General features: G+C 55.1%; 2 protein-coding genes across 2 annotated transcripts in view; one reads left to right on the forward strand and one right to left on the reverse strand.

Moving 5' to 3' along the window:
• Positions 1-14291, forward strand: part of MAPK8IP1 (mitogen-activated protein kinase 8 interacting protein 1) — a 28258-nt gene extending 13967 nt beyond the window's left edge. Inside the window, exons 2-12 of the mRNA XM_036762334.1 lie at positions 4926-5031; positions 7615-8001; positions 9990-10071; positions 10445-11269; positions 11397-11472; positions 11584-11756; positions 12198-12307; positions 12654-12770; positions 13683-13753; positions 13836-13934; positions 14067-14291. Of these exons, the coding sequence (XP_036618229.1) occupies positions 4926-5031; positions 7615-8001; positions 9990-10071; positions 10445-11269; positions 11397-11472; positions 11584-11756; positions 12198-12307; positions 12654-12770; positions 13683-13753; positions 13836-13934; positions 14067-14139 (2119 nt within the window). The 3' untranslated portion in view covers positions 14140-14291. The remainder of the gene's footprint in view (positions 1-4925; positions 5032-7614; positions 8002-9989; positions 10072-10444; positions 11270-11396; positions 11473-11583; positions 11757-12197; positions 12308-12653; positions 12771-13682; positions 13754-13835; positions 13935-14066) is intronic.
• An 836-nt stretch (positions 14292-15127) lies between these two features.
• Positions 15128-19943, reverse strand: C6H11orf94 (chromosome 6 C11orf94 homolog). The gene is made up of 4 exons (XM_036762495.1): positions 19351-19943; positions 16000-18325; positions 15585-15661; positions 15128-15253 (listed from the first exon to the last, which is right to left on the reverse strand). Exons 2-4 carry the CDS (start codon positions 16194-16196, stop codon positions 15132-15134), a joined length of 396 nt encoding a protein of 131 aa, XP_036618390.1. The 5' UTR covers positions 16197-18325; positions 19351-19943; the 3' UTR covers positions 15128-15131.
• Positions 19944-20881: the final 938 nt, after the last annotated feature.

A 20881-nucleotide genomic window follows, 5' to 3' on the forward strand; every position in this document is an offset into this window, starting at 1 on the left:
ATATATAAAAAAAGAACAGATTATGCCAGACTAATCTAATTTTCCTTTTTGGCAGGGTTACTAGACTGGTAGAAAAGTGGCGTGCTATTCATATAGTTTACTTAGCTTTTAGTAACGCATTGGACAGCCTCCTGTGCTATTCTTGTGGCAGATAGAGGGGTAAACAAAAGTATGGTTAAGTGAATTAGCAACCAGTTGAATTGTCAGACTCATAGTATAGTTTTCAGTGGTCTAATATCTACTCAGAAGGTCTCTAATGGATCACCCTGGGGAGCTGTCCTTGGTCCTGTACTAACATTTTTTGTTAATGACTAGAGAGGTAGATGGTGTGCTTATAAAATCTGCAGATGATACAAAGGTGGGAGGGGCAGCTAACACTTTGGATGATGGAATCAGGATCCAAAAAAATCGTGATGAGAGAACACTGAGCCAAATTGAGTAAGACAAGATGTAATAGGGATATACATATATATTATTATACTTGGGTGGGTGCAAAAAATCAACATCACACATAAAAGATGAGGGAGATGGTGCTAGGTAACAGCTCCTCTAAAAAGATCTGGGGTGTTTTTGGATTGTAAACTTCACCATACACCCAAAGAAGCTAGTTTGATTTTAATCTTTGTTAAAAGAGGTTTAGTTCAGGACAAGGCAAGTGAATGAGAATTCTGCTGTACTTTGTTCTGGTTAGACCACTTCTGGAGTATTCTTGTGGTCTGGCATGGTCACCCTAGACTGGAGAGGGTCCAGAGGAGGGTAACCAGGACAGAAAAGGGCCATCTCAACTTTGCTTTATGGGAATGTGTTGAAGAAACTGAGGATATTTCACTTGGAAAAGAGGTTTGGTTGTGAAGGGCACAAGAGCTGTCTTCGAGTATCTGAAGGGCCGAATCAAAATTAGACTTACTCTGCTTGGCCTCTAAGGGCCGAACCAGAAGCAGGAGGTCAGAGTTGCAAACAAACCAATTTAGGCTGAATGTCAGACAAACTTCCTAGCAATCAGAGCTGTCCAAATATGGAAAGGCCTGTCTCAGGTGGTGGTGTTTGTCCTCAGTGGAGGTCTTTGACCTCTTGTCTTTCATGCTAAAGAGAGGATTCTTTTTTTGCTCTTGGTTGAACAAGATGACTGAAATTGGAAGTCCCTTCCAACAAAGGTTCTGTGAGCCTCTGCCCAACTCCATATCTTCATACAACCCTAGCTGCCGCTAAACTCACATATGACTTGCTGGACTTGTGGGATCTACTGTTGGTGTTCCCCAAGAATATGTCTCCGTGTCTAACATGGCAGCAGGGTGGAGCAGTGGATAGAGCTCTGGACCTGGAGTCAGGAAGAGCTGAGTTCAAGTCCTTACTAGATGAGTGACTCTGGGGAAGTCTCTTAACTTTTGCCTGCCTCAGTTTCCTCATCTGTAAAATGGTGGTAATTGTAGCATTTTGTTGTGAGGATCAAATGAAAGAATATTTAAAGTGATTTGCAAACCTTAAAAATACTATTGCAATGATAGCTATTACATGAGGAAAGTGTGGAAGGCACTGGAGAGCAAGGAAGCATCAGAGAGCCCCAAATCTGCTTATAGGTCCTGTTTCTGTAGTGACATCAGGGCCATCTCAGCTGGACCTTGCCTTCAGAGGGTGAGAAAGCTATTCCTTTTCCTATTTACCAGGGAATCATTTGATACTTTTGAGAATGCAAATTGTCTGCTGTTGGCCTTAGGTCCCTGGACAAATCAGCAGTTAGTGAGCATTAATGTATTCAAGGCTTGCTATGTGCCAAGCACTGTGCTAAATGCTGGAGATGCAAAAAAGGCAAAAATACAGTCCCTGCCCTCAAGGACCTCGGAGTCTGATGGGAGAGAAAAGACGTAAACTATCAGCCTACAAATACATATATATACATATATATATATATATATATATATATATATATATATATATATATATATATATATGGGACAGAGGCAAAGGGAAAAGAAGGGATCATAGGTGGGGAGCTTATGGTGGCATAAGGAGGACCTGGTGGAAACAGCTACCCCAACTCTTCAAGCTCAATGTGCCTAAATCCAAGCTCACCTTCTTTCCCACTGACCTAGGATCCTGGAGAGTCATTTGTCCCACATGCTGTGGTTTGGGTGTTGGGGGAGGGGGGTGGGGAGTCACACCCTAGGCTGGCAGGAGGATTAATCATACAATTTAGAACTAGAGGGACCCTCCATATCAGACAGTCCATCCCCCTCATTTTAGAGATGAGGAAACTGAGGCCCCAGAACCCAGGTCCCCTTGCTCTAAATCCAGGGCTCTTTGCATTCCCCAGAGCTCTCCTCTAGAGGTCTTTCTGTGGGGCTTCAGGGTCAACCCAGTTTCCCAGGTCTAGGGAGTGGAAGGCAGAGAATCAGACATCTCCATCACATTTTAAGGTTTACAAAGTACTTTCTATACAATTCCCTTGTGAAGTAGGTACTATAAATGTATTTTCATTCCCATTTTACAGATGGATTAAGCTGAGGTTCAGAGGCTAACTCAGTTGCCCTATCTCTTGCCCCCAGTTGAGGCACCCCCTGCCTCCTCCCCATCGGTTGGAGAGTAAGGAGAGGGCTGAAGAGGACTAGATCTAGTCCAAAGCTCTTTATTTTACAGAACAGAAAACTGAGGCCCCAGAGACTCGAGTTTATAGAGGTAGTAAGTAGCAAAGTTGTCTGGATCCACATCCTCTGACCCTTTTCTGCTAACCTCATGCTGCCTCTTAAGAGAGGAGAAGAGCAGATGGGTGTGGAAGTTTTCCCTCTAGCATCATAGAGAAAAGCTCTGTTGGTAAGGTTTGGGGAGTAGAGAGGAGGCAAGCCATGTCTGGGGCTGCGTCAGCCCAGAAGCTTCTGCCAGACCTGGGCAGGGGGGTAGGGACCCTCCCAGTTGAGGAATCAGCTCTGTCCTGCTCTGATCCAGGTGGTCCCTGGACAGTGCTGGTCCTTTAAAGAGGATTTGGGGTCAGGGAAAGGGGAGGCCAGAGGAAGCAAGATTTTTGCCGTCTGCATGTGAGGCCCTCTGGGAAGGGGAGGGCAGGGACCCTCAGCCCCCACAGGGGCACAGGAAGGACAGGTGGAGCCGCTAGCATCGATTGAAGTAACCTGACTCTGGTGGTGGGGGAGGAGGAGGAGGGCGAGGATGCAGAGGACTAGGGGGAGGGATCCGCAGCCTCCTCACAGAGAAGGCAGCCCGGCATCGCCAGAGCTGGGAGCCGGGCCGAGGCAGAGACAGCCGCTGCCTCCTCTCGCTGGGCCCATCTATTTTTAATGAACTCCCCATAGCTTCTGCAGTGAGCAGCGAGGAGGCAGACAGTCCAGGCAGCAGGGGGAGGGGGGGGAGAGGCCCAGTCCCTGCTCCGACCTCCAGCTCTCTACTCCTCGACCCCCCCCTCCCTCCCGGGCATGAGGACACTATTCTGTGGCCCTGAAGCCCCCAGGACGGGGAGGCCTCCCCATGTCTCTGGTGATGGAGATGGAGTCAAGCCCAGATAATAACAGCTGGCTGGAAGATCAGTGGGAACGCTGGTAGGGAGCTGGGGAATGGGAGAGGGAGGTGGGAGGGGGTCCCTGGGGGGGTCACCTGGGGCTGTGGAGGAGTCCTTGGAGTAGGGAGACCTCACTGGGGCGAGAGGATGAGAACCAGGCTTCCTGAATCATCCTGGAAGTTTGGCCATTGGTGCTGCTGCTAATACCTGTGTGACCTTGGCCAAGACACATTCCTCCTCTAGGTCCTGGGTTTTCAAATATAAAATGAGGTTGGACTGGATGACCTCCAAGGTCCATTTCAGCTCTAAATCCTGTGATCTGTGATCATGACCTTGAAGTAGCAGGGCTTCCCAACTTTGTGGCTCAGCCTCTTTACCAGATAGAAGAGTTGGAGCTAGTCTGAAATCAGCCTCCAATCTACCCTGCCTTATCAGCATGGCTCCAGGCTGAAAGCACCCAGAGTCTGAAGAGGGTGGGGGGGGGGTCTATGGGCATAAATTGTGCCAGGGTGTGGCTGGCACCGCAGAATCTTCTGTATTTGGGGGTGGGTGAAATAAGCCATTCAGCCCTTGGTGCCAAAGGTTGGCCTCCAAACATCTCTGCCCATTGGAGCCACCCCCTAGAGTCCATGAGTTGACTCTGTCCCATATGCCCCTGGGGAAGAGAGGGAGCCTCAGGGACCTCTGGGGGACTATGAGTCTCTAGTTACTAAAGTCTTCTTGGCCCCTTGGACATGTATTTCCCATTCCCCTTCTTTGTAACCCAGCCCTTCTCTAGACTTGTAAGGAAGGGATGAGTGGTGGGATACAATGCGGCATGAAGACCAGACTCTTAGCCCTGGCCTACACTGTTGTATCAGTCTGGATTTTCTGTCTCATCTCAATCCCAAGGACAGGAGGGTCATTGGGGAAATTCCAACCCCTTGATGTTGGGGGGAAGAAGAGGGCATCTTCTTGGCTGATCATTTTCATCCTACAGCCAGCAGTGCGTTGTTTGGCAAGGGGACCCCCAGAGCTTCAGAGATTTTTGTGTCTCAACCTCTTTAGGCTTCCCAACTGACCCCCACACCTCATGCCACATGGTCCAGCCCACAGGAAGGCTTGGGCTGTGCCCTGGTTCTTCACCTTAACCCTGACAGGCGCTTAGCAAAGATGCTGCTCTAATATCTCCCACTACGCCTTCTTGTAGGCCCTGAGGCTTCACTTTGGGACCATGGATGAATCCCATCTGTGTTGAGTCTGAGAATTGGTTTTATATCTCTTCTAGAGACAGACTCCTGGGCATGCCCTCAACAGCGTCTGCACTAGCACAGGCCTAGCTCCCATCAGCATGAACAAGCCCTACCTGAGCGTTCACCAAGGATGGCTCTTGCCATATCCCCACCCCTCCCAAAGTAACACTTGTCCTTGTCTCTTCCAGGCTCACCCATGACATCAGTCTAGAAGAATTTGAGGATGAGGACCTCTCGGAGATCACTGATGAGTGTGGCATCAGCCTGCATTGCAAAGACACCCTAGCCCTACGGGTAGGTGAAGGAAGGCCATTGGGTGGAGGGGGCAGGGAAATACTAGAGGACAGAAGAAGGTCCAGAATGGGCTGGGTTTGGTTTTCAAGAGGCAGTGGGGGTTGGGAGTGCGGGGTAGAAGAACAAAGCCCCCAGTGGTGGAGTTATTTTTCCATGGACTGGTTTTCAAGTAGCAGCGTCCTAACACCTGGTGTGTATGTGGTGTGTAGTGTGTGTGTGGGGGGTGTGTGTGTGTATGTCTGTGTGTGTGGTGTATGTGTGTATCTGTGTGAGGTGTGTGTAGAACAAGGGTATGGCATCCAGGGGGTCACACAGGAATCGAAGAGGGCAGAGAAGGGACACTGGAGTTTTCATGCATGTCAGTCATGTAGGCTCAAAACAGGAAGCAGTTTTCCTGGGACCATCACAGGAGACTGAGGAATCTCCAGAGGAATCGGGAATGCAGGCCAAAAGCTAGGGAAACTCAAAGCCCAAAGCCCTAAAATGATGCCAGCAGCAGGGAAGGTCAGTAGGGGAAGGTGGAGTCCGTCCTGCTCTGGGGTTCGAGAGGCAAGCTCTAGGTTGCTGCACAGGAGCCCGGGCTGGTTCCAGCCAGGATGCTCCAGCTGGGCTCCTCCTCTTGGCTTGGGCCGGGCTCCGGGCTGGGCAGAAGCCACTATCCCGGGCCACCTCTAGGAGGCTTCTGCCCAGGCCAGGGCCGCTTGCCCACCGAAAGGCCGAGGTTGCCAGGGAGATGGAGCTCTCTCCAAAGCACTCCAGGGCCGAGGCACAGCGTAAGAGGCTGGAGCGCCCGCAGCTCGGGTGATCCTCTCTGGTGCCAGGCCCCAGGCCCCAGAGCCTGAGGCGGAGATGCTTGTGTCCAGGTGCAGGCCAAGGGTCATTCCAAAGTCCTTCCTCTAGCCCCCACACTCACAAAAGGGAATGAGGTCGTGAGAGGCTTAATCCTAGGAAAGAAAGGGGGCAGAGGGAGGGAGACGGGCAGGTGCCCCCAGGCACAGCAGGGTCTCCCTCACAGCGGGTGCACAGACAGGTGGAGAGTCTTCCCCAAGGAGCCACCTTACCCTGGTCCTCCCGGGAGGGGCAGAAACTCTCCAATCCCGTACCCACCGTGCCCAGGGCAAAGCTCCCTAGGAGCCAGGCGGGGCCGGAGGAATAATTAGAACGCCAGCCTGGGGTCCTCACGAGGAGCTGGCTCTCACCGGCCGCCTGCAGAATGCTTCCGATTTGGGGGCGTCTCCAGGAAGTCGCTGCCCTGGGGACCCCCAAGGAGAGCGCCCAGCAGGTCCGCAAGCGCGCCTGCGGCCAGAGCTGGCCCCTCCTGCCCAGCAAGCCTTCGGGGCTGTAAGAGTGTGCCCCTGGAAGGGTCTGGAGCCCCGGGGCTTCGGGGACCGCGGAGGATCGGGGTGCCTGCACCCCAAAGCCAGCCCAGCCCAGCAGGCCGCAGACTCCCACTCACGTCCCTGATGGTCCCCCATGAACTCAACTCAGGACCCTCCAACTCACCGCCCAGAGACCCCCACCTTGGCCCTTCCCTCCTCCTTGACAGCCCCCCCTCCTCTCAGCCCCCCTCACGGCCCCCTCTACTCTTAGCCTCCACCCCGCAGCTCCCCCCTCAAAAACCTCCAGCTTCTTCTAAGCCCCCACCTCCCTTTACAGACCCCTATCTGGCCCCGCCCCCCAGCCCAGTCAAGTGACGTAGTGGAGAAGGCTGTGCGTTTGGAGTCTGGAAGGCCTGAGTTCAAGTTCTAATTCCGATGCTTATTGGCTTAGTGACCCTGACAAGTCGCTCGATCGCTCTGTGCCTCAGTTTACCCTTTCGTAAACTTGAGGAAGTACCTCCCTGAGGTGTTCTGAGATTCCCCATATGTCTAGCGCTTTGCGAATCTCAAAGCGCTACATAAACCTAGCTAGATCGCATTATCGTCGTATTACGCCCACGTCGCCCCGCCTTTTCCACCTCCCCTCCCTGGTCCTCCCCATTGCGCAGGCGCGGACTGCAGGCCCAACCCGGCCCGCCAGGGGGCAGCTCCGGCCTCTTCCGTGATCTCAGCGAGAGCTCAGAGCCCGCCCCAGCCCCGGCCCAGAGGGACCCGTCGGTCCTCGCACCAACCCCCAGAGGGGCCCCCGCGTCTCCATGACAACAGAGGTGACCTCACTCCCCCGCTCGGCTTACAGCCCGGGTGAGGTCATCGGCTGTTGCCACGGAAACGACAGGGCGTAGGGGGAGGGGAGTTTGGCGGGTCGGGAGAGGAGGGTGGAGAGGGATGAATGGGAGCGGGAGGCGATCGGCGCGGGGCGTGGCGAGGGGTCGGGAGCGGGCGGACCCAGGGTAGAGAGGCAGGCCCGGCGGCCCGCCCCGGGAGCGAGGAGGGCTAAGCCGCTGCTTCCCCGAGCGCGGCGCGCCCGGCTACCCCCAACCCTCGCCGCGGGCGGCCTAGTGGACTTGCCCGGAGGCGCGGCGGAGGATTGGCTGCTTGCGTACGGCCCCGCCTCCGGCCGGCCGGCCCCACCCCTGTCGTCCAGGCTCCGCCCCCTTCGGCCCCGCCCCCGCTGACGCCCCGCCTCTTGCCTGCCGGCCCCCAGCCCCAGCGCGGCGGACTCGTGCCGGGAGGCGGCGGCTGCGGGGGAGCGGGCAGCCGGCTGCAGGCCGAGATGCTGCAGATGGACCTGATCGACGCGGCCGGGGACACGCCCGGAGCCGAGGAGGAGGAGGACGAGGACGAAGACGAGGACGAGGAGGAGGAGGAAGAGCGGCGAGGGCGGCCCCGGGGCCCCGGGCAGCAGCAGCAGCCGCCGCCACCGCCGCCGCAGCCTCCGCAGCCTCCGCAGCAGCAGCGCGGGCCTGGGGGCGGCGGGGGCCCGGCGCCCGAGCCCTGCCAGGACACGGTGCCGCGAGGCCTCGGCGGGGACACCTACCGGCCCAAGCGGCCCACCACCCTCAACCTCTTCCCGCAGGTGCCGCGGACGCAGGTGAGGCCCGGGGAGGGGAGAAGTGGGGCGGGGGGGTGGTCCTCGCTCCGGCCCCATGCCCGTCATCAGCTTCATCCCAGGCCCTCCCCATCAGCACCATCCCCGGCCTCCAGCACCGTCCCAGGCCCGCAGCACCGTCCCAGGCCTCCAGCATTCCCCCAACCCCCTGCACCGTCCCAGGACCCCAGCACCCTCCCAGCCCCCCAGCATCGCCCCAGCCCCTCCCCATCATCACCATTCCAGCTCCCTTCATTGACCCAAGCCCGTCATATCTTCCCCATCTCCCTCATCATCCCAGTCCCCATTAGCTCACTTCTCATCATCTTAACCTCCCCATCATCATGTCAGCCCCTAGTCATCTCCCCACCCTTTTCTTCGGCCCATCTCATCTATCCCCATAGCAGCCCCCCCATCTTATCTCCCTCCCCCATCTTAGTCTGCTTCATCTCATCCCTTCTCATCTTCTCAGTTCTCCTCTTAGTTCGTTTTCTTTCCTATCTCATCATCCCTCTATCTCACACATATACATTGGCTCACCCTCCTCACAAAGAGGGAGGGAAGAGGAAGGAGCTGGGGGGGGCGGAGAGGAAGTTGGAGAATAGGGTTTTTGGAGGGAAATACAGAAGAACGGGGGAGGGAAAGGTCCAAGGTGTAAGAGAAAGGAAGAAGTTTGTCTATGGGGAAATTCAGGGTCGAAAAGAAGCTTAGGGATGGGATTTGAAAGACAGGTGAGGGAATGACCCCCAGATTGTTGAGTACAATAAGTAGGGAAGTCTCTTCTGGCTCCACCACTGTGAGCCTTATGAGAGTTGGAAGGATTGGGGGACAAAGTTCTGGGAGGATAGGGGGATGGGAGTGGGGCATGCTGGAGGTGGGCTGGAGTTGAGGAGGGGAGAGAGGTTTAGGGGAAGGGGGTCTTAGCAATGAGGTGGGCATGGAGCCCAGGATGTCATATGGTGGCCAACAGAGGGAGGAGGTAAGGCTGGAAGCTGGGAGTCCTGGAGACAGGCATTGAAGGAGGGAGCAGGTGTCAGGAGTGGATAGGTCTGGTTGGCTCCAAAGGTACCAAGCAATGGCAGAAGAGGGAATAGGATCAGAAGAGGGGCCTGATAAGGAGGTCTGGATGGGCAAGGGTTGTATGTCTGGGGAGGGTGACTGGAGACGGCCTAGGGGAAAGGCTGGCAATATTCTCGTCTTAGTGCCAGAGAAGGCTGGTTTGGGAAATTGGGGAGAGAGGACAATGTTGGTACCAAAGGGAATGGGCTGGGTTCTGGGGACTCCTCTGATGGTGAATGAGAGTGACCCTGAGCTGCTGGGATGGGGACTGAGGGAGAGGGGGCTTACGTGTTTATTTTGGGCAAACAAGAGGAGCCCTGGAATGTAGGTGGGAGTGGAAGAGAGGGCCAAGGGCCTATGAGAGCATGGACAATACAGGAAATTTAGGAAGTCAGCAGCTGACAGTTACAAAGCCTCTTCCATCATTCTTCAGTCATGCGCTGCTGTGGCAAAAAATTCCCCAGAGGAGGAGGAGGCTCAGAGAGCTGGAAGAGACCTTGGGGAGAACATGGGGGATAAGGGAGGTGGGGGCAGGGTGTGGAGATGAAAGGGTCCTGAAGGACAGAGGAGAGGGGGATCAGACCGTGGATGAGTCACCTTTGTGAGTCATCCATTGCCTCCCCCCTCCAACCTTGAGATATAGGAGACCCTTTCTCCAGCAGTCAGCTCGAGCTAGGACCCTAACTGAGTCAATGCCAGCCAGCATTCCAATCCCCCCTGACTATTCTCAGGGATCTCAGGAGGGAGGCTGAGGGGCTGGGGGTCCAGGCATCCCACAGCTGTGGGGACTGAGTTGGGGGTGAAGTGTCCTGGGAGATTGGGGAGGGTGGTACCCTCATCAAGGGTGTGGGTAGGTGGGTAGGGCCAGGGCCTCCCTGTGCCGGGCACTGTCAACAGCTCCAACCACAAGGGCGCTTTGTTTCCATACACAGGACACCCTGAATAACAACTCCCTGGGCAAAAAGCACAGCTGGCAGGAGCGAGTGTCCCGGTCCTCTTCTCCGCTGAAGACAGGTGAGCCAGGCCCCGACCCTTCCCCCTGCTTTGGGGTGTGCCCCTTCTGTGGCTTGTTCTTGGGGCCTGGGGTTCAGGGCCCCCACAGTGTGCTTCCATCCCCCGCCCTGAGTTGGGCCAGCAGCTGGGGGCTGAGGTCAGCCTATGCCTATGTCAGCTGCCTAGTCCTGGAACTCATTGTGGGCACCATGCCAAGGAACACTTTGGCTCAGATCCGAGGGGTCGAGATGCCTCATGGGCAGCATCATGGAAATCCCTGGGGAGGGCTGGGTAACCGACCACACCCTAAGGTGGCATCTGGGAGCTGTCGGGATTCCTCATATCCCCTCCCTCCCAGGGTCTTACCCGGGTACTGACACACATTCCTTTCTAGGGGAGCAGACCCCTCCTCATGAACACGTCTGCTTGAGTGACGAGCTACCGCCCCAGAGCAGTCCAGCACCCACCAAGGACCGGGGTACCTCCACAGACAGTCCCTGCCGCAGAAGCACTGCCACCCAGATGGCCCCTCCGGGTGGCGGCCCCCCAGCCTCTCGGGGCTCCGACAAGGCTCCAGCTCCCTCTGGAGGCCGGGCCCACCCGCACCGTGACCGTATTCACTACCAGACAGACGTGCGGCTAGAGGCCACCGAAGAGATCTACTTGACCCCAGTGCAGCGGCCCCCTGATCCCCCAGAGGCCACGCCGGCCTTCCTCCCCCCAGCCGAGAGCCGCATGTCAGTCAGCTCTGACCCCGACCCCACTGGCTATCCACCGGCCCCCGGCCGGCCCCACCCCTCCATCAGCGAGGAGGATGAGGGCTTTGACTGCCTGTCGTCCCCAGAGAGGGGCGAACCCCCTGGCGGGGGCTGGAAGGACAGCCGGGCGGAGCTGCCCCGGGCCTCACTGAGCTCAGACACCAGCGCCCTGTCCTATGATTCGGTCAAATACACCCTGGTGGTGGACGAGCACGCCCAGCTGGAGCTGGTGAGTCTTCGGCAATGCTACTCCGGCTACAGCGACGAGAGCGACTCGGCCACAGTCTATGACAACTGCGTCTCGTCCCCCTATGAGTCGGCCATCGGGGAGGAGTACGAGGAGGCGGCGCGGCCGCGGCCGGCCGCCTGCCTCTCCGAGGACTCCTCGCCCGACGGGCCCGACGTCCACTTCTCCAAGAAATTCCTCAACGTCTTCATGAGCGGCCGCTCTCGCTCGTCCAGTGAGTGGGGGGAAGGCAGGGGTGGGCATCTCTGCCACACGGGGCGAGGCCCGGGGCACGGGGGCACGGCATCCTTTCTCCTCCGGGACCCCGGGCTGAGCTGGGACCCCCAAACCCTCCCTTCCAGGCGCCGAGTCTTTCGGATTGTTCTCCTGCACCATCAACGGAGAGGAGCAGGAGCAGACGCACCGGGCCGTGTTCAGGTGAGAGCCGGGGAGAGGGAGCAGGTGGACTGGTCTGGGATGCGCCCAGAGCTGGGAGGGGGGCGCGGGGAGCCTCGAGCTCGGCCTTTGAGACCTCCCAACTTGGGGCAGGTTTGTGCCCCGCCATGAGGACGAGCTGGAGCTGGAGGTGGACGACCCGCTCTTGGTGGAGCTGCAGGCGGACGATTACTGGTACGAGGCCTATAACATGCGCACCGGCGCTCGCGGAGCCTTCCCTGCCTACTATGCCATCGAGGTCACCAAGGAGCCCGAGACCATGACAGGTAGCGACCCGCCTCCCTGGGAGAGGCTGCCCCGAACTGGGAGGGGCCTGGACCTGATTGGTCCGTGCTGGTTACCGCCCTCACTAGAATGAGAGCAGGGGAACGATTCAGTAGAACATCATTGGTGTTTAATACTGATTGACTGGAGATCAATTTTATAAGAAGCAGAGTCTTCCTGGCCTGAGCTTGTCATTCCTGCCCAAATTGTCACCAGTTTGCTGTGGGCCAGGCACTTAGCCCACCTGTGTCTCAGTTTCCCCCAGCTAAAAGAAGAGAGAACAGGCCTAAATGAAGTCTGAGCTCCCCTCTTTCTGGGAGGGTCACTCTCTGCTGCTGGCTCTGAAGGTCGACCATTCACGCCATCGTTAGTTTGGCCTTCCACCCTCGGCTCTGCCACCCCCAAATGGTACACCTTCCCCTGACTCTGCTCTTGCCTTCCAGCCCTGGCCAAAAACAGTGACTGGGTGGACCAGTTCCGGGTGAAGTTCCTGGGTTCTGTCCAGGTCCCCTATCACAAGGGCAACGACGTTCTCTGCGCTGCTATGCAAAAGGTGCCAGGCTGCTCCCCAGTGCCCACTTCTCACTTGGCCTCTGCTGCCCAGCCTCACCCCGCCTTCTCCCTGGCCTAGTCCTCCCCTCCCCTCAGCGGCTGCCGACCAGTCCCAGAGCCCTGCTGTCTCCCCTCCTCCCCAGCGGCTGCTCCCTTTGTACACCTCTGGGGCAGTCACCTACCTGCTCACTGCCCACTTCTCCCACGCCCTATTCCTACGGGGTGGGAAAGGGAGGTGGTTTCTCAGAGGCCTCGGGGGGCCAGGGGAGCACAGCCCCGGGCCGAGTGGAAGGGTGAGGAGGAGAGGGGCCTGCCTCGGGCCCCTCTCACCTGGCACCGCCCTGCAGATTGCCACCACCCGCCGGCTCACGGTGCACTTTAACCCGCCCTCCAGCTGCGTCCTTGAGATCAATGTTCGGGGAGTAAAGATTGTGGTCAAGGCCGAGGACGCCCAGGAGCACAAGGTGACTGGGGCCCCACCTGGGCTGTTCCCCTTCTCCAAGACCTTCCACAAGGGGTCCCAGGGTCCTTCCTACAGCATTTGCCCCAACCACTCAAGCCCTGGAGTCCCTTATCCTTCAGCTGATAATCCGGGCTAGACGCCTGGTTCCTAGGACATGGGCAGCCTTGCTGAGTGGAGGGCAGGCTTTGGGGGCTTTTCAGCTAGCACTTACAGTAGAGGACAAAACATTTCCAGTATTACCTCCTTGGATTGGGGGTGTGGCAGGGACTGCCCGCCCTTTCTCCAGAGGTCTCCAAGATCCTGCTCCCCCTTTGGCCCACAGAGACACCCCTGATTTCTCTTCCCAGCCTGGGCCTCATCCCTTCATCTATAAAATGGACGGTTTAGCTCTGCTCCACCTCACATCACTGGGATGTTGGGAAGGAGGGTGGGCCTGAAGCATTAGGTGAGGAGTCACGCAATGTCTTAGGCATTCCTGTTACCTCACTGGACTCTTCCGTGGTACCAGGAGGTCGACTGAGCACAGGAAAAGGCAGGGAAGAGGGCTGAACCTGGCCCAATGGGACCTAGGCTTGACCCTCAGCTCTGCCTCTTCTGAATGTCCCTGGACAAGTGCCTGTCTCAGCAAGGGCTGAGCCTTGGCTCTCCTCACCTCTAGTCTCTTCTCGCTCTAAACCCCATGACCTGAGCCTCAGAGAGGGGAGGGAGGTCTTCAGGTCCCCCCTAGAGTAGAGAAGGAGGGAGCGGGGACCCGATGCCCTACCCATCGAGATAACAGTGCCCATAGGGATGACCAGTGGGGTGTGCCCAGCCCTCCATGCCCGCCGGGAGCCCCCACCCCATTCTCCATCTCTCTCCTTGGGAGCTGGAGCTCGGTGGAAGCTCCATCCCCGACTCCTCCTTTCTCCTGCAGGGGAATAAATGCAGTCACTTTTTCCAACTGAAGAACATCTCTTTCTGTGGATACCACCCAAAGAACAACAAGTGAGTGGGGGATGGAAGGCCTTGAGGCTGATGAGGGAGGGCCCAACTCTGGCTCCACTCACCGCCCTCTGCACCCCCACAGGTACTTTGGGTTCATCACCAAACACCCCGCCGACCACCGGTTTGCCTGCCACGTCTTTGTGTCCGAGGAATCCACGAAGGCTCTGGCCGAGTCTGTCGGGTGAGCCTTCCCTCCACCATACTTCCTGATTGCCGCCTTGGCCTTCAGGACCATGACCCCCGGCCCAAGCCCCTTCCCCGGGAGGGCTTCCCCGACCAGGGTCTAAGCCTCTGCCTCTCCCTCTGCCCCCAGGAGAGCGTTCCAACAGTTCTACAAGCAGTTTGTGGAGTACACGTGCCCCACGGAGGACATCTATTTGGAGTAGCCCTGCTGCCCCCTGCTGTCCCCATGGACATGCCCTGGGCTGCCCACCCCAGACTGCAGGAAGTGCCCGCACAGACTAGGGGCACCCGGCAACACCATCTCTCCTCTGCAGGAAGCCCTCTGGGGCAAGATTGGGGAGGGGGGAGGACTAGCCAAGGGTGGGGGGCCATGGGGGAGGGTGGACTGAGGGGTTAGGGGAGAGGCAAATGCAGTTTATTGTAAAATACAGGATTAGATGATTCTATGAATGAACAGGAGATGCTGCTTCAGAAGGTGGGAGGGACAGGGGAGAGGGATGGGCTCAGAGCCGATGGTAGGGCCACCTCTGTCCTCCGTGCCCCACAGCCTTCCCCTGGGAGCGCTGGCTGTGCCCTCCCCTGGCTCCCTGCTTCCCCCGCCTGGGCCTTGGCTAATGGTTCCTGCCTTTACTCAGTCAGCACCACCTGTACCCACTGACCTCTGTACCCCTGCCCTTCACTCAGGGCCTTGCTGGGCTGGCCCATTGAGGACTTTTTCAATGAAGACATAGCAGCAGGTACAGCCCCTGTGAGCCGCTTGCCCGGGGCCCCCTCAGGGCTCTCTCTGCACACACCAGTAGCCTTTGTGGCACAAGGGGAAGTTTCTCCTATTCCCTGGCAGGCAGGTCCCTTGACAGGGTTAGGGCACCCAAGGCTCTGGGGTGGCATGGGTAGCCTCTTGTGTTGGCAGGAGGATGGCAGCTTGGGCCCCCCTTGGCCTGGGCATGGAGAAGTGGGCAAAACCATCTCCTCCAGGCCCCTTCAGGGCCTTCCTGCAGCTGCATCTCGGCCCATCCGGCAACCATTATTAAAGTGCCATTTCCTGTAGGGCCTGCTTGGTGTCTCAGCGGCGGGGCATGTGTATGTCTGTGTGTCTGTGTGCACTCGAGCGCATGTGGCTGGATGTGTGGATACCCCAACCCAGGAAGCTCAAGCTTCAAGCCAGTCTAGACAATAATTTTATAGGGCCTTTTCATCACTGGTGGGCTTCGTAGTAGTATTCGGACAAATCTGGCCCATCCCGCTTGCGCTTCTGGGCTCTCGAGAGACAGGAGCGGACAATTCGATGTCCTGGGTGCTTAGGAAGGATCCCATAATCTGGAGGAAGAGAAGGAGGTGGGGGAGCTGGTTTGGGCTCAGGTGGAATTACAAGGTTTAACACTAGAAAGAAAGACCCATAGAAGTCCCCTAGATGAGGCCCAGAGAAGGAAATGAGTTGGCTCAAAGTCCTACAGGTCATAAATAGCCAACCCAGAATTCAAACCTGGGGCCTCTGACCCCAGACTCTTCTTTCTCATTCACTATGCCCTGATGCTTCTTAACGAGGAGGCGGCTAGAGTCAGGTATCCTCCTCCCTCCAGGGACACTTCTACCTCACCCTGGAAAACCCATCCCAAGATCTGAAAGGAGAAGAGGAATGAAATCCTACCATCCACCAGGCCATTGGGGAGCTCCATGGTGTCTAACTCTTCAGGAATGGATAAGGGCTGATACCTGTGAGACGTGAGGAATGAGGGAAGGTGCCAGGATGAAGAAAAGACAAATCCCCCAGGGAAACAGAGACCCCCACCCTCCCTAAGAAGCTCAAGCCTTGCCCTTTAAGTCATGAACAAGAAGTCAACCCCAATCAGCATTGCTTGCTGGTATCAAGAAACTGGGCAGAAGGGTCCAGGACCTCTACCCTGAGGAGGAGAGGCTGACTTAGACCAGGTTCCAGGAGCTTACTGGGGTCCTATCTGAGGACACTTGCATCTGGAGTTGAAGCCTGCTCTTGCCCCAAGGTGCAGCCCACCCTGCCCCAGGATTACCTCTGAGGCTGAGGCTGAGGTTGAGGTTGAGGCTGAGGACGGGCAGCTACCAGGACAAGGGTGAGGAGGAAAAGCCCCAGCCCAATCCTAGGGCACAGGGACCCTAGCATGGTGAGAACAGTCTCCCCAGAACTCATATGCCAGTCCCTTCTCCCAGGGGAGTTACGGAATGCACATGGATAGGACCACCTCACAAAGGGAGAAGCAGTTCTGAGGCCCTGCCCCCACCCCATTCCAGTGGCTCAGGCTTCTATGGTACTCACTTAATAGTTGGCAAAGCACCTTCCAATAAACCTGTGAGTCTATCGGGCTGTAATTAGTGTGAGACAACCAGAGCTTTCCCCCAGGCATTAGAATTCACAGGGCCCCAGGCCAAATGTCAACAGAGGAAATGACTACAAATGATTCATGGAAGACATAGGACCTCTCCAGTAGTGACTGTCCACATGCCAATACTAATAAGCCCCTACTGCGTACAACATCCTTGCCCTGGCAGCTAACACCATTCCACTAGAGTTTGGGGAACGTGGAGCCAGGCATCTCTTCTTCCTGTGGACACACCAGGTTCCTGGGCACAGGAGTTGAGACAAGCATAGTTTTTTTGCCTACCACTAAGCATCTGGGACTTTAGCCATCCATCACTGCTCTATACTGGTCTAGGACCTGCCCTTGTGGTGGAAGGGAGGCTAAGCTTGGGCTTTAGGGTCAAGAAGGAAGGAATGACCAGACCTGGAGGACTAGGGAGGCTGGGAGGGATCCAAACTGCATCAGGGTGCCCCATTATTTCAAGTTTCCACCCTTTGTTGCCCATGCACATCCTGTTCCACCCCCAGTACCCAACACGGGGCCTTCTCAAAAAGAGTTGTCACATAAGGGTACCAAAGGACAATTAGCTCCTTTCCCCACATATGTAAAATGCCCAAGTCAAGACATCACCCTCGTGATGTCACTGGTCCTCTTCAAGAAGGATGAACAAAACTCCCTTCATACCTTAGTGGAGGATCCCAGCCCCTTGTCACCCCCAACTTGTGGCTGGGCCTCACCTACCACACTCAGGAAAAGGGACTGGTGCCTGGAGTCATACCTTTGTGAAGAGTGGGGAGAAGGGAAGGTATTAGACCCCCTTCCCCCAATTACAACTGCTGTTCTTGGGATTACAAGCACTTAGTACCTAGCTAGCAAGAATTACGAGGCTAACCGCTGAACCCCATCAAGGGACTTTTTGGAACCTCTTGTCCCAGATGTGGCTCTGGAAGATTTGTTCCCAATTTATTCGAGGACAGTGACTCACCCAAAGTGCCACAGCAAAGTCAGGTGAGCCACTTAGGCAGGATTCAAATCCAGTTTTGGACTCCAAACCCTACCAGACTGACTCTCCTGTGCCACCTTGAGAGAAGTTATGCCCAACACGTAGGATGTTTGGGGCTGTTTTCTGGAAATCTTCAGGGTGGCAAAGTCCCAGAAAGTCAGACGCCAAACCATGATGTCATCAGCAATCTTCAGAGAGTGGCCGATAGTCAGCCAGCCTTTCTTCTAACTCAGCTTCAACCCCTACATTTCCCTCTCCTCTCTGCCCAGAGGCCACCAATCCAGGGGAAAAGATGATTCTCTCTTAGTAGGAGCAAGAGCGGTGTTTCCCCTTCCCCCGAACAATCCTATAATTTCCTCTCTCTTCTTGTCACATCTTCATCTCTAAAACAGCTACCATCCCCTGCTGGGGTGTTCTTCGTCTTTTTCATAACATGGACCATTTAGCAGTCTAGTGAAACCTGTGAGCTCCTCAGAAAGTTTTTTTTTTAATTTATAATTGAAGAAAACGCCAGATTTCAGTTAGCAGTTGGAGTAAAGTGTTTTGGTTTTGTTGGAGTCTTTTTTGGCCATCCAAGATTAAGAACCCCTAGCTTAGTTTCTGGGCAAATCCAAATATTTCCAAATCTTTGAATCCAAAGCTTTCACTCTGCTAGGAGGTTGTCTTCTGCCCTTCTCTTCTTAGTCATTTCAGCATCTTTTCCAAGAAAGGGTGATAGTTTGTCAGAAGTGAATCCTCTAAGGATTCTACCCATCCTTGTCCTATCTGCAGAAGGCAGTGGATGCTGGCTGCACACGCCATGTCATTGGCCAGTTGCGGGTGATCAGAACAGAAATGGCATCATGGCAGAGGCAGACCTGGAGATGGGCAGCCTGAAGAGACAACTTGGTTGGGGGTGGAGAACATGAGATTATTTATCTCAAATATCTGAATATGAATGGAATTCATGGTGGTGAGGGCTCCAGATATTAGAACTCAGACTAGCAAGTGGTAGTTACAGGAAAAGACTGGGGTGAGGCGGCCATACTTGGGGGAGTGGTGTACTGGTTCAACCTTTCTGGAAAACAACTTGGAATTACATGAGAAAAACTGATAAACTATATGCCCAGCACTAGTCATATATGCCAAGGAGCTCAGGGTCAGGAAGACAGTAAAAGTCCTCCTAGGAGCACTCAACAGCAACAAAAACTAGGAAACAAGATGCTTGCCCTTCGTGTTAGCCAAGCAAATGACCACAGCAATGGCTCCTCTTCCTAGTCTGACCATGTCACGGTGGCCTCCCAGAACCCCCCCCCCCCCCCCCCCCCCCGCCCCATTCAATAAACTCCAGGTCTCTGTGACCTCCAGGATCAAATGTAAAATCTCGTTTGGCCTTCAGGGCCTTTGTTAACCTACCTCCTCACCCACCAAAAACCTTTCCAGTCCCCGCTGATGCACTCTGGATCCAGTGACACTGGCCTCCTTGTTGAACCCGATCTCCTGTCTCAGGGCATTTCCACCGGCCATTCCCCATGCTTGTAATACTGTCCCTTTTCATGTCTGCCTCCTGGTTTCCTTCCAGGCCCAGCTAAAATCCTGCCTTCATCAGTAAGCCTTTGCAGATCCCCCCGAATTCTAGGGACTTCCTGTTAGGCCGGGAGCTCCTTGAGGGTGGAGACTTTTGTCTTTCTTTGTACCCTCAGTGCTTAGCACAGTGCCTGGCACATGGCAAATGATAAATACACGGTTTTTGACTGACATCTGCATGTGGCTTTTGTGAACAACTTTTGCACGTGAATGTGATGGAAAATCACTGCACCGCAAAACCAAATGGTATGGAAAATTCAGAGAATTGGAGGACTCAGATGAGGAACTCACTCAAAACTGTGAGAACAACCCTGTCCTAGAGAACTCATAAGGAACATGGTAATACCTAACATTTATAAAGGGCCTACTATGTGCCAGACAGTGAGCTAAGCACTTTACAATTATCTCACTTGATCCTTACAACAAACCTGGGAGGTAAGGGATTATTCACATTTTACAGATGAGAAAACTGAGGCAAACAGAAGATAAATGACTTGTCCGGGGTCACATACCTAGTGAGGCTGGATTTGAACTCAGGTCTTCCTGACTCCAGGCCTGGTGGGAGGCAGATGATGACTCACTATTTTAAAAGGCCTTCCACACACCTAGAACTGTCCTGAAAAAGCAATGAGCAATGAATTCCCTGGCACTGGATGAGTCCAGAGGTTGGACAAGCCCCCTTTGGAAAGCCAGGTGAGAGAATTGTGGGAATTGAGTGACCCACACCGACTCCATCTTGCGAGTCTGGCTCTGGTTCAGTTCCCTTTCTGTTCAATTGTGGGTCGAGCCCAATTTCTGCCTTGTGAGAAAACTTTATTGCATTGTTTGAACCTGCCCTGCGCAGCTGGAAAGTTGGACCACCTCTATCTGCTACCTAGAGACCCTTAACTCAGGACCTAGGTTACCCCGGCCAGAAAGCGGGTCGGATCTGAAGACTGATGCGAGGAATTTTCTCACAATTGTCCATCTCAAGCAACCCATGTGTCTTCTCTGAAAAGTGGCCTCGTACTGGTTGTCATTGCTTCCATATTCCTTTGTTTACAGCCACTTGGGGGGGGGGAATGGGATACCTCTTTTTCTGATTTCAGGGAACTGCACCTGTTCACTCTCCCCCTCCCAACTTGGAAAACCCCTAATCTTTCCTCCAATTAGAAATCAGATCACCTCATCTTGTATCCCTGTTCATTGTTTTCTTTTAGTGCAAAAAAGAAATCTGTCTATTTGGGGTCCGGTGCCAAGCTGATGAGCCCTGGTCCCAATTTGTTATGCAATTGGCATAAATTGATTAATAAATCTATATGCTCGAAAGCTCAAATCTGTTCCTCAACTATTTCAGATTTCACCTATCGCACGGAGAAGAGATTCAAGCTGGCAGGACTTGGACCCAGGTCTTCCAGGGCCAGCTGTGCCAAGCTGCCTCTGAAACACATCTGAGCTAAACATTTCTCCTATAGGTACCACTGTGGGACCCAGCCAAAAAGTAGGAGAAACCCCTCATGTCCTGCCCCTACTGCTTGCCTACGCTCTTCAAAGGGCTTTCCGGGCCTTGCTCTCAACCCCCAGATAGGCCCACCCAGCTATGTGGCAGCCTGGTGTAATGAGGGGCATTAGACTCAAAGTCAGGTCTTTGACCCCAGCTGCCAGGGACATTCTGTCCCTGTGACCCTGGCAAGGCACTCAAACCCTCTTTGCTCTAGGCAGCTCTAAGACAGGTACACAGAAGGGTGGGCTTACCGAGGTACCAGTGAAATCCCAGACCCTGCACCTTTGTGTTTTACACATACTTGTGAATGTACATGGAGTCTCCTGGTCTCATTTTAGTATTTCTATCACCAGGACCTAAAACAGTGCTCGGCACACAGGAAACAGTTAATGGTCTTTTGAACTGAACTGAGTATGGTTACTATCACGCACTGTTGACTCAGGCTCAAACAGTCACTCCCTAAAATCCCCAGATGTTTCACAAGAACTCTACCCATCCCCAATCCTGAATACACTTCCCTCATCTTCCATGGTTCCTTCTCATACTCTTTCCATCTTACT

This window comes from Trichosurus vulpecula, chromosome 6 (assembly GCF_011100635.1).
Source record: "Trichosurus vulpecula isolate mTriVul1 chromosome 6, mTriVul1.pri, whole genome shotgun sequence".
Taxonomy (NCBI): Eukaryota; Metazoa; Chordata; class Mammalia; order Diprotodontia; family Phalangeridae; genus Trichosurus; species Trichosurus vulpecula.